Raw genomic sequence first — 13,874 nt, 5'->3', positions numbered from 1 at the left:
ATATAGGCTTGAATGTATAGGTCGTCGTCAATCACATATTATTATAATAATATCCCTCCTTCTCATCAGTAGGTAGAGCGTCTCTGGGAAACAATTACAAAAAATACGTGGTTCTGTTTCTTACTTGCGGAGTTTTACAACCAGAGATAGCGGTTGTGGGAGAGAGGCACTCGCTGATATCGAAGAAAACTAGGTACTTCTTGTCTTGAAGCGTCGAGTCGAGCCCGCACCGTCTTCCCTTCATATCCATGGGCGCCAAAAGTTGTTCTACATTTCCGTGTTTTATACCTAAAAAATATGGGGGATTTAGAAGAAATTTGGTATTTTTTATTAAGAACCAGCGGAGCAAGTAGGTATCTCATGGATGCGCATTCTCTAAATATACAGCCGTATGTAAAAATTTTGATGCCGACAGCCCTAAGGAAATAGTTGGTCCAGGTGGAACCACTAACGGTTTATAGTTACAGCACGTAGGTATTTTTCTCTCGACGTTTGAACCCCCGAAAAGCCTTATTGCATCTACTCATTTATTAAAGTGTTAGCTTCAGCGAAGCCGGAGGTGGCGAGTGGCCTAAGCCCCGCTCGGGCAAAAATTTATTTCCATTACTTTTGTGATAAAAAACTACAGCTATTCATTAGCGGAAATTGAAATAGATATAAAGTAAGCAAAAATGCCAGTCCTACAGAGACTGACTGAGAAGTGTAATTTTGTCATAAGTTCTCATACAGTAATTAAACATGTAACCCTCACTTTTTGTTACAAACCTTTCAGTAACACAGTGATTTTGTAGCTAGTAGACTTGTAGAACCTAATAGAAAAACTTACCTTTACCATTTTTACGTAAGTATTATAAACTGTTAAAAATTTGCAGTGTCGGTGATACATACCATAGTAACCCACGTAGCCCCACGCACCCAGGAACAGTATGAAGGCAATCAGCCACACGACGTCGGTGCAGGAGCGGCTGCGGACGGGCCCGCTGAACTCCGGGTCGTGCCGCAGCGGGTCCCCTGCAAACCACGCGTTTTACATATGGTGAGTCTGTAGGTACTGTTCCCAAAATGTTCACATTTCCTAATTCAGAAAAAAAAATCCCCAATTTCCTATCTGGATAATAACATTATATAAAATATGTTTACGCATTTTGATGTAGGTATGTATAAACTGTTCGTTTGTTTTTTTTTTGTTTTGATTTGAGTTGCTCGCAGTGAATGTGTTAAGTAAACCAACGACACGTAATACAGCCGCAAAATATGCAGCATATTTGACTTAATATTCCGTAGTGCTTCAGTTTTAGATGAATATTCGCCATGCTCGCTTTATTCGCTTATGACTATTTTGCTTCACGTTGAATTCAAAATATCTGAAAAACCGCACCTCAACTTATTATAACAACTAGTGGCTCTGTGAGCTGTAGACCTCGCGAGCACAACTAATAGCTGAATAAATGTTTGGCTCCGCCATTTATGTAAAAAAGTTATGTAAACTAAGGATCCAACCAGGAACCTCCCTACTTCAAAGCGAATGTTTGCAAATTGCGCCATGATAGCTCTTAGCTAAGCTGACGAAATTAGGCTACTTATTCTCGAGTACAAACTAAATATCTAAATACCGCCTAAACCAGCGATACAAAATTTCTGCATTTTTTGCCATTTACTCTGTAAACATGTCTCAAAAAGGAAAAACTCTTATGATATCGATACGACTATTTGTTTAGGCGCGAGTTATCACGACTCCGCCATTTTGAAAAATAACGAAATTTTATTTCATCATAGTCTGTTCACAAAATTTCACGAGAATCGATTGAGTATTGCGACCTGTAGAGGAAAACATCCGGACATACGAAAGCAAAATGCCCGAGTCAAAACGTAGACCTTCGCTACGCTTCGGTCAATAATACGTGAGTGAACCGTTTATAATAATTTTAATGTCCCCCTTATATAAGATTTATTGATATTTGGAAATGCTAAATATTATATATATACCTACTCATATTGTATATTTATATTTGTGTAAATGCAATTTCCTTGGTGGATGCATATTTTATAGCAATTTAGCAGTGCGAATATGATAAAATGCGATGGTAAAAATATTCACTCAGTCGAAGAACTAATTTAAGTATAGCCTTGATTTTATATGCTGCTTTCACGGTAATCAGCCCTGTAATCGTTGAACATAGAACGGATATTGTTCCGGTCCGATCTGTGGCCCTTGAGATGCGACTCTCTAATCGCGAGCCGATCCTGCACCCTGCAGTTTTCTTCCAGTGCCTATACAGCATTATTGTTTTGTTCGAAAAGTAATTCGTATATGTACGAGTATATTTTTTGTCAACGTGTTTTTGGGCCACCAATGTCTAAATGTGTTATCACTAGTAATTCGCCCCGAAATTAGAACTCGCGGTTCGCCAAAAAGTTAGATCAATGAGGGCTACCGCGTTTAATTTCGCCGCTAGGGGCGCTAGTGTAGATGGAGGTCTTTCAAAATGACAAATGCATAGTAGTCTTGGGGGTTTCAAGCTTTTTTATCGGGAATTTTCACTCCTTATTCACAATTGTGGTAAATCTTTATTGTCCATCTTTGATTAATCATGGTAAACAATAGACATAGCTCAATAAATGTTAGTGGTTTAAAAAAAGTGCCAACTAAAATATATGCAAAATAAAACCGGTTGAAAAAATGGCACATTTTGACGTTAAAATACCATTGTGTATATTAGAACGTATTGATTTTATAAAAATAAGCATAGAAGAATTTTGAGATCTGTTTTTCTGCATCTACATCTACAGTGGCGCCAACTGGTGAGCACATAAACGGGTGCCCTTATTGAATGTACATACCTAGTCGGTAAAGGATCGGAAACCGCGTGCGATTTATTGTAAGGTCTGTGGAGCCCTTAACTGATAGATTTAAGTCAACATAGAGATTAAAATAAACTGTATCTGTGGTAAGCCTTAATCTTTCTTGTCAAATACCTGTATTAATTATGTTTATTTTAATTCGTTATTATTTTGCCCATTAAATTTTATATCGCATTTAAAAAAAAAACATTATAAAATGTGTAAACCGAGCACATTCATTTGATACCAAACTCGACCATACTTTCTTGCAAATAAAATGACCAGAATAGCAAGACCCCTCACAAATAGCTTTTTGGCCTTTTAGGCTTTTAGTACTTAAAATGCATTGTATCTCTTTCTTTCGTATACGTGCCTGGGCTTGGTTCAACACTGATCTACTGATTCATTTTTAACCTTAATACATGTTTTAACTTTTTACTTACTGGACTCTTTCGAAGGAACAGTACAACAGTCTCCACAGCAGCCCATTGTTCAATTTATATCACTAACATCACTTCATTTTTCGAGACTTGCATGAATTGTATCTAGGTACTGTATTTTGATGAATTCGATGTGTTCGGTGTTATGAGTAATCGCATACTAGTAGTGCGTTATTTCTCTTGCCTTATCGGTGCTGATAACGCCGGATTGGTTGTCTGGATAATTTTGATACAGCTAATTTTGTCAGTTTACATACGGGCATAGCTTACGAGAGTTCATGGGCTAGTCAAATGGCGAAACGTGACAACAGTGATTGAGGCTAGAGCTATTTGTTATTTAACGATTAGTCGTCAATAAATTAAGAGCAATAATTCGATAACCTACTACTACTACTAGTGTAATCTAAGATTGTAACTATACGAGAAGGCTCCACTATGTTGATTTGATAATCCATTTATTTCTGAAACTTCTTTGCTCCGTATCCCGAAATGATCATGTCACATAAAGAGAGGCAGATGTGGAGGACTGCAGAGTGTGTAGAGGCATACCCGCGCGGGCGCGCAAGCGCAAAAGGTTCATGCACGACAATAATATTCATCACAAATCACAAAGGAGGCGACAAATTATACATACAATATTATTTAGGGTAACTTGCGCATTTCAGGGATACCCAACTAACTCGGAGTTAACCGTTTATACAGTACAGCAGTTTAAATCTGTATAAACGGTTAACTCCGAGTTATTTGGCTGACCCTGGAACGCGCAAGTGGCCCTTCTTTATACTGTACCAGAGGTTACAGATAATACCATTTTTTTATAAAACACGATATAGCTTTATACTTCTAATATATTTTAATTTCTCTAAAAAGGTTCAACGCCAATAAAGGTTCTTTTAACCTGACAGAATTTCTACGAGGATACCTCCTCGTAGAAATTTTATATATTATCTATATTAAATTTGTTCTTCTTATCCAAGTAGCCTAATGTGTTGACAGTGTTTGTTTATAAATTATAACTGCTGTAAACACACGACGACACTAATTATTACTTGGTAGAGATTGTACGGATACGGAGGGCGGCTGCTACTGAGTTTATTATCAATGTGACCATGACCTGGTGTCACTTGTATTTTTTTAAACAATACGTAAAATGTGCTTATCTTGTATATAATTCCCCACTCACACATTAATTTAAATAGCCGGGAATTCGGGGGCAAAACTTACCCGACCGCGTAGCCAACATGCCAATCGCTTACGCTCCGTAGAGATCGAAACGCAACTGTCACTGTCGCACTAATATGGAAGAGTGATAGAGAGACACAAAGCGTTTTGTTATTATTAGCGATAGCGATTGTCACCTTGCGTAGGCCGGCGTGCTGATGATTAATTAAAATATCGACTCAAATGTTATCGATATCGATAGCAAGAAATTTCTAAACTAATAAACAAAGCTTAATGTGATTCATATTCGACATCTGGCTTTTATTCAAGTGATTATTGTGTTATAATTAGAATTACATCGAATAATAATTCAATTTAAAAATTTCATTATGTCACGTCAAAATTTTGTCAGCATCGACTTTAAGTTACATGTTTTACTTGTCCTCGCACTTTTTAAACTTCAAACTAAATTGCACCCGTCACCAACCGGGGTATGTAAATTCGTATTATTGGAACGATTTTTGCTAGTTAGGTTAGTTAGGTACCTAAGTACCTAGTTTGTAAAGCAGGGGCAACGACCAGGTACCAGGTATTATTGGTATTAACAAAGGTTCTTACTCCCAACCGTTAATTACGAGATGGCTCGTGCTAATTGTTTCAAGTGGGTCTTGAATTCGCTCGGATTAGGAAGTCCCTTGTTATCATTACCAGTTATTATGTTAACTTTAGAATTCTACGTTTGATTGTGACTTTTTCAGACAACTTTCACGGATTTTTATGAGTAGACCAGGCAACGAATGCTCAAATAAAGTTACAGAGGGAAATGCTTGGAACACAATTTTTGACTTCGTAACTTGTTAGGTGGTGAACGTAATTATCAAAAGTCCCCGGCCGTAGCCCTTGAGCCGGGGGGAGAGGCGGTCTGATGGTCCCGTTCTTCGGTTTTTCGGTTATATCTCGGAAACTATGCGTCTGAGCGACAGCATGGCCACTCATACATAATGAAAGCCGATTAAATTTGTTGCAAGTTTTATTTGGTCAAGTGTTTCGATATCTTGTATAGTTTTTGAGATATCCGCTCTTAAGTTTATTTAGGGCTCTCAATTTCATCTTGATATCTATATACATCTGTGAAGCTGCTAGGCCGTGTTTGGTATCGTTTTCGTATAACTCAGGGGTGCTGAATTCATTTACGGTATCACATTGACATCATTCCGAAGTAAAAACAAAATTTATAAAATAGTACCTCTTCACGCTTAAATTGCTGAACCGATTTCATTGAAATTTGGTATAGAGATAGTTTGAGTCCCGGGACAGGACATAGGATAATAGTTTTTATAACCAAAATCATCTTTTGAGGGTGTGAATAGTGGGGTGGGAGTTTGTATGGGGAATCAATAACCGCGTTGAACGGATTTAGATGAAATTTGGGATGGTCTACATCTTTAATTTACTTGAAAATGATATGAAACATGACTTCGAACCTAAACTTAAACAGTAACAGTAAACTTAAACAACTAGCCTAAGTAGCAAAAATCGTTCCAATAATACGAATTTACATACCCCGGCTGGTGATGGGTGCAATTTAGTTTGAAGTTTAAAAAGTGCGAGAACCTCAGAAATTCAGCTTCGACGAAGAAGCTGAACTCCCCATTTCACACCTTTAAAGGTTGATTTTTGAAATAAAAACTTTCTTATGTCCTGGCTCGAGACTCAAAATAACTCTATACCTTTCAACTTGTAAATCGGTTCAGCGGTTTAAGCGTGAAGAGCAGTTAAAAAACCGGCCAAGTGCGAGTCGGACTCGCGCACGAAAGGTTACGTTATCCGTACCATTACGCAAAATTGAAACCATTACTTAAGTTGTTATGGACCGCGAGCCAGGCGCAAATTTCGTCAGTCATCGCCTCACGTGCGAAAACTCTTATAGCGGTTAAGGGCTATGTATGATGAACCCTCGTGAACGCCAGCTGCCGTTCCGTTGCTGGGTTGAGGAATGGCAGCCACCGAAAAGCGTAACACGGTCTTTCCACCGCGATACAACCGGCTGACGATTTGTCTTATTAACAATAGCATCTAAACTATCATCTGACAAAGTATTAAACGGGAGGCGATGACGCCGATGACTGAAAAGAATTTTCTTTTTTACATGTTCATGTGACCAGCTGACGGTCTTTCCACAGCGATACAATCGGCTGACGATTTTGTTTATTCACAATAGCATCTAAACTATCATCTGACAAAGTATTAAGCGGGAGGCGTAGACAAAAAAATTTTTATAGACTATTTGCTGCCATTCCTCAACCCACCAACGGAGCGGCAGCTGACGTTCACGAGGGTTCATCATACATAGCCGTTAACCACTATACGAGTTTTCGCCCGGGAGGCGATTGGTCATGGAAATCTGTTCCTGGCCCGCGGTCTATTATAGCGGCAATAGAAATATATCATCTGTGAAAATTTTAACTGTCTAGCTAATACGGTTCATGAAATACAGCCTGGTGACAGACGGACAGACAGACATACAGCGGAGTCTTAATATAAATAGTGTCCCGTTTTTACCCTTTGGGTAAGGAACCCTACAAAAGTTATTTGTTTAAAGTTTATATATTATATTTTTACTTCGGAATGGTGTCAATGTGATACCATAAATGAATTTGGCACCCCCGATTTATACGAAAACGATACCAAACATGGCCATAGTAGCCTCACATGTAGATATCGAGATAAAATTGAGAGCCCCAAATAAACTTTCAAGAGAGGATATCTCGAAAACTATTCAATATATCGAAAAACTTGACGAAATTAAACTTGTAGCTAATTTAATCAGCTTTTGTTTTGTGTAAGTAGTCATGTCGCTAAGACGCAAAGTTTCCAAGATACTTATGTGAACAACCGAAAAATGGGACCTTCAAACCCTCCTGTCCTGTCCCCTCCAGCTCAAGGGCTACTGCCGGGGACTTTTAATATGCTCACCTCATAACTTAGTCCAAACAAAGTTACGGAGTAAAAAATTGTGTTCCAAGCATTACCCTCTATACCTTCTTGTTGCTTGGCCTAGAGGTTGATTTCTGATTGTAGCTTTAACAATTAATATCCTTTTGCATGTAATTGCACAGATGTGAAAACAAACCCTACAGCAGATACAAAGACTACTCTGATTTAGTTAACTACTAAAAAAAACATGTAATGTACCAATACATAATATTGTTAGGCAGTGCGTAAGCAACTAAGCACAGACGAAGGCAATGGCCGGGGTTAGATAGATATATAGTTAGAAGGCAATTAGGGAACCACTCATGCAGTTTTTGTAACCCCTCATTTTCCTTGACTGGTCGCTTTACAGCAATCGACATTCGTAAAGTGAAGTTTTAGCATTATTCACTGTAGGTATTTAGTTACTGCAGATTTTATTAAATATTGTATTGATCTAAAATCAACATCAATCATCAATCAAATTTTTTTCTTTCTTAATGTATTCTGAGCGGCGAGTAATTAGTTCTGAAAGACTACTTATAGAAAAATTTAGTATTGTAACAATAGCGTGGTGTAACCAAGGTTTAGCTTTATTAGATTTAATAGTAATTTTGGAAACCCAACAAGCAACAAGAGCCTTCTTACGTTAGCAATTGTTATCAATCATACTAATTTTAGTGACAACGCATGCTACTAAAATAGTATTCTATCCCATCTATTTAACCCTATAATTCAATATATCATTAGTTATTCTGTGATATATCTATCTACTATCTACAGTGAACGTCTTGTCACCTACTAACCTGAGTTATGGATATTTTTATGTGTATGTGTGTGTCTAAAGAATTATAGTATCGTCGTCTAAGACTTCCCAAAACACATGCACAAAGGTATTTTACAAAGTTATAAGTAAATTTTTGTTTTATCTGCTCTGAAATGGACCACTATAAAGTCTTTGAATACCGGTACCTACGTTGGTACTGGTTTGTATTTGTACCTATATAATAATTGTAATAATAAACTATTAGATAGCCTCCGGTACCTACATGAATGTACATAATAAATGCGGTAATATTTGTAATCATCAGTTGGTAACATCACATTAACATATGATTTAAATCGCGGTTTTAAACGCGAGTCAGTATAATAAGTTACGTCATTGAATAAATAGATAGGTACAAGTATACTTTTAGTAGGTCCTACGTAGGTAGATGCCTACGGTACAAACTGCTAAAATGTTTTTACGTCAAAAGAGGCTTACGACGAGGTCACGCATAGTCAATGTAAACAATGATTCTTATCTTAACGTTTTACTAGGTAAATAGGCAGGTAGAACTCAGAAACCTTTAACGATATTTTTGGTCAACAAGAACTTCTCGTAAAGTGCCTATACATATAGAGGGACTTTCGAAGCTGACTTTAGGCACGTACATTATTAGCTTGGTACATGTGTAAATTGTATACAAACATATGAAACATAATAGTTTAGAAACAGCAAAAGTGATCGCCTAAAACTACCTAGTTTTAATAATATCCCCGACATTAAATAATGTGGGTAACGTATCGTGCGTTACTTATATTTAGAAATGGGACATTTCACGCGCACTCATTTGTAATTTAGGATCGCTTGTAGAAGAAAACTGGATTAAACAAAAAATATCAAACGAAATAATGTGAACTAGCATGGAGATCGAATGATAACAATTTGCAAGACAACAACTAATAAATATTACGAACTACTTATTATATACTCAATTGAAAATGTATTGCAAAATAACTAATTATCCAGACTATGATGAATTGCTTAACTTCCCGGTCACATCGAATTCACTACTTTTTCCGACTCCCTGAATCACTGTTTACGTTTTGTTATTGCTATGGGACATGTGTACCACATAAAGTCACGTCGAAGACTGATTCGCTTGTGTAAGAGGTACGTGAGCGGGCAGAATAAAGAACATTTCACATGAGTCACCTCGGCTAGAGACTGCGGTTTAATAGATTATATTAATACTAATTGACTTTAATTGAGTCTGGAGGATAACCATTAACTCTAAAGTGGTTGTCTTCCATCTTTCTCGCGTTATCCCGGCTTTTTGCTACGGCTCATGGAAGCCAGGGGGTCCGCTTGGCAAGTAATCCCAAGAATAGAAGGCAGTAGTTTTTATGAAACCGACTACTATCTGACCTTCCAACTCAGAGGGGAAACTGGGCCTTATTGGGATTAGTCCGGTTTCCTCACGATATTTTCCTTCACCGAAAAGCGACTGGTAAAATATAATTTCGTACTTATGTGTGTTGAGATCTTATGATCTGATAACTCATTGGTACGAGCCGGAGTTTGACCCGCGACCTCCGGATTGAAAGTCGCACCCTCTTACCGCTAGGCCACCAGCGCTTCTCTAAACGGGTTGTATTTGAGTCTATTTAAAGGCCAGAGCACACCGGCTGCGTGTGCGTAGACGTAGATCAAGACTGATATGATGCTATAAATGTATATTATCATTCTAGCTTTGTATTTAGCGACCCTCTACTACAATTATCTAGGTAATGGAGTGTCTTTTATTTAACACACAGTAAAAAACGTAGCTATTGAATAGTTGTGCATTGTGGTCTCCGGCTAATGTGTACTAATAGTGTGATAAATGTGTGAATGGCTGACGGTATCTTTATTTACGTCCCGCGGTGCGATCACCGTCCGGCAGCATTCATATATTCCAGCATGCCGTACACACAATCAAGATAACCAATATAAAGTGTTACCTGGTCTACTCAAGCTACGCGCAATAGTTACACTTTTTGAGGTCAAAGTTATACTAGCTCATCTGAATGAGTAAGCGTTGGGAATACAAGGCCAGTTAGCAACAACATTGGTGCATCAATCATTGAAATCTAGCTTTTAGTGTCTTGCATTAAGGTCCTCGCCCAAGCATCCCGCGTTTTACAATTTACGGTGAGTAGTCGCGGTTTTATGGAGCCACGCTACCGTGGGCACACGCCCAATAAATGTGCCTACCTACTGTGTAACTGTGTACTTACGAGTACTATATTTACGCGTGTCATAATTTATTCCTATCACCGAACATTATAAATAGGTAAAACTTGAATGGTATTGGCAACTTGTTATAATAAACTGCCCAGAAATATCGTCGAAGCTTCCAATTTAATAAGCTTTAAGCGCCCAAAAACTGGCATGTCGAGCGCCCATTCTACACCTACCATGAGTTCTGTGCACAGTGCACACCACTGGTGCACACAAATAACCAAAATTGTAGAAATAGTATACTTAATTACAATATTTTTTTTTAATAATGTATGTATAAATTGTAAATAATTATAAATCTATCTATAATGTTGACATATAAATTGGTTTTAGGAATATAAATGATAACGATTATGCGAACATTTATTTTTACAGGCTGTTGCAAGTGTTGCATGTAAATGATGAATCAATATGTTTTGTAAAAAAAAACACATGGAAGGATTTTTCCTATTTCCGCACATTCACTGAAGTAACTCAGATAGATGTCACTTTCCACAATAAGCTATAATTCATATCATCTTATTAGGTCTTTGATCAAGTATAGTGATTAGGTAAAATACAAAGCACTTCAAATCAATGTTATTTATGAATCATGTTAAATGTGATCTAGTTAACCTATCTAGGGGGAAACACAACACGTTAAGACGAAAGTGGAGGACCCGCGCGAAATCGCGTTTTCATACAAATATAGTCTTCATTTTCCTCTCTCTGGATATTAACATTATTTAAAATATTCTGACACAATTTGTTGTATATCAACCACTGTTTAATTATTATAAAAGAAGCATTTAAAAATTTGTATGAAATCTGTTTTCGCTCATATTTTTTTCAATAATTTATTTATAATTAAAACATCGAAAAAAGTCAAAAAGTTAAATATAAATAAAAAAAAAGTATATGGTTAATATACATCAAGTTCTGCAAAAATATTTTGCATGATGTCAATACCCAGAGAGAAAAATGGTGACGACGTTTGTATGGAGAAGCGGCCGTCCGCGTCCCCTTTCCTCTTAAGTGTTAAGTGTTAATTATAACGTCATCCTATCGCTAGTATCGCTTATCGCGCCGAGTGCACTCTTGTCTATTCACAAAACATGCTCGTAGCTATAATATGAGCTTGTGCCTTATATAACAGATCTACCAGTCGTAATAGGTATTTGTTATATTATGTTGTAGACTAGGTACAGTCACCATCAGATATATCGGAGCGGCGAAGACTCTCACAAATATCTGAACACGCCTCTATTGTCAAGGCGTTAGAGTGCGTGTTCAGATATTGTGACCACCTCGGCCGCTCCGATATATCTGATGGCGACTGTACAACATAATTCCGTCATCTATAGGTGATTCTGATCAGGCATTTCTTTTTAAGTTGAATTGAAAGGTTAGCTAGCATCATTGCTTTTGTAAAAACAGGTGTTTCAGGCAATTTTCGTTAGTGTGGCCTTGAAAGAATAAAAACTATAGTACATTGTGCCACGTAAGTGGGGGGTAAGTGAAATATTGTACGAGAGCCTAATATATTCACGAGTTTCACGACAGCCGCAGGCTGGAGTGAATTAAAGACTCGAGTAACAATATTTTTACCCCCGAAGTTACACACAATGTTTTTCATCACACTTGCGAAGAAAAAACTAAATTTTAAACGAAATCATTCTTAAATACGGTGACATTTCAAACATTCGTCCGCCATTTTGAAATGTTTTGGCAGTTTAGGCATCGGAGGCACAGACCCATCGGCATTCGCCCACAATTAAAAAATGTGTAAAATTATTTGAAACGGCTATTAAATTAATCAAATTAAATATTTTAAAGCATAAACAAAAACTAATAATTTGTAAACGTCAGTATTTTCAAAGTAAAACTCATTTATACCTACTTGGTTCGTATGAATTAGTGACATAATTAAAAAAAAGCTATAACTCACGAGTGAATTATAGCCTTTTTTCAGAATCCATAACTCACGCGGGAACAATATAGGCCTTTGTACTTCAGTACACCTGCATGAAATAAGATCTTTTCCCCTCACTAGCTCGGAAAGCCGTCTTTTATCCTTTAAAACCAGCGGGGAAAAACGCATTTTATCCACTAGTGGGGAAAGTAATTTGACCTTGGATGGAGCGTGTTTAAGTAGCTTGACAGATAACAAAACGTAAAACGCCCATAATAATGGTTCGTTCGATATTAATTATCATTAAATAAATGGTTTGAGAATTTAATAAAAAATACCAAATTTAGCTTTATTTACTGATTTTAAGTCAGCTATTTACATATACACATAACAAACCTTAAAATTCCATAAGAAACGTTTGTTTTCTAATAATGATGTTAAATAACGCGCAAATTCTGAACGCACAAGTTGAGTCGTCACAATTTCAAAACGCATCACTGACATTTCATACGTCATAAATGTCAACATTGTCAACAAAATTTTTACTTTAAAACTTCTCACGTAAAAATACAGAATTTCCAGAGTTTATTGTTATAATATGGTAAAAAAATTAGTGATTCCACTGATGAAGATGATCTAACGCCTGTGGATGTTGCACTTTCCTCGCTATAGTGAGGTGAAAAGTTTTGTGTTACACACGGGTGCAAATGTATTTTACTTCTCGTGTGTCGAAACACTCGCTACGCTCAGGATTCTATTTTAGAACCACTCGCTTCGCTCGTGGTTCAACTATAGAATCCTTTCACTTGCTCGTGTTTCAATTCTACACTCGCTGGTAAAATACAACTTTGCACCCTTGTATAACAAATAACTATTTTCGAACAAGTGTGATGAAAAAACTATTGAAAGAATGCAAAAAGTGAAAGAATGATCAAACTAAAGCGGTCCACTGTGTTTACAATAGCAAATTACAGCTCATTACAGCAACACATTTTAGCCATGATTATCCAAACATTTGTGTTGCATCTCTTTCCATTATATCACAAAAGATATAAACTTCCATATGCTTGGCATGACATTAAAGTGCTCTCGACAAACGTGAGACTCGTGAGAGCGCGTTTGACCAGTGAGTCATATTCGGCTCGTTGAAAAACCCTGTGCATTGTCCTTGTCATATTGGTCTTCCATTACGTTACGACTCTTGTTTGTTCACTTTTCTTATCGCACATTTAGCAATCGCTTTTCCTCTTTTACGCGCTATTACTTATTTCATTTCGCACGCTGTTACTAATAAATATTGATGATGATTGATGAATGAGTATATAGGACAATCCATTTCCTAAAGTTTTCGTGTTCTTCCGTGCCTTTTCTTAGTCCGTTTTGGGTCAGCCCTCTGAATAAGTTTTGCCAATGAAATCTGTCATTACTTGAAAAGTCAATACTGAAGTCAATTTACGAGTAAAACTTATTACAAATTATTTTTGAATTTGAAGTAGGTACTGAAAAAATCACTATCACTAAA

The 13,874-nt window shown here is 37.0% G+C and overlaps 1 protein-coding gene and 1 long non-coding RNA gene across 5 annotated transcripts in view; both read right to left on the bottom strand.

The window, feature by feature from the left end:
• LOC134754783 (uncharacterized) overlaps positions 1-13,874 on the bottom strand; it is a 40,332-nt gene that overhangs the window by 14,745 nt on the left and 11,713 nt on the right. The gene's annotated exons all lie outside the window — the stretch shown is intronic.
• The window catches only part of LOC134754775 (choline transporter-like 2), a 32,412-nt gene that overhangs the window by 12,494 nt on the left and 6,044 nt on the right, over positions 1-13,874 (bottom strand). For 2 of the 4 annotated variants that reach the window (XM_063691139.1, XM_063691140.1), the window contains exons 1-3: positions 3,285-3,591; positions 889-1,011; positions 125-288 (exon numbers count right to left, since the gene is read on the bottom strand). In XM_063691139.1, coding sequence (XP_063547209.1) covers positions 125-288; positions 889-1,011; positions 3,285-3,330 — 333 coding nt within the window. In that variant the 5' untranslated portion in view covers positions 3,331-3,591. Of the gene's footprint in view, positions 1-124; positions 289-888; positions 1,012-3,284; positions 3,592-13,874 lie in introns of those variants that run through there. The other 2 variants (XM_063691137.1, XM_063691138.1) reach the window with 2 other exon arrangements.

Source organism: Cydia strobilella, chromosome Z (genome assembly GCF_947568885.1).
Source record: "Cydia strobilella chromosome Z, ilCydStro3.1, whole genome shotgun sequence".
NCBI lineage: Eukaryota > Metazoa > Arthropoda > Insecta > Lepidoptera > Tortricidae > Cydia > Cydia strobilella.
This window is presented reverse-complemented; position numbering and strand designations above follow the sequence as displayed.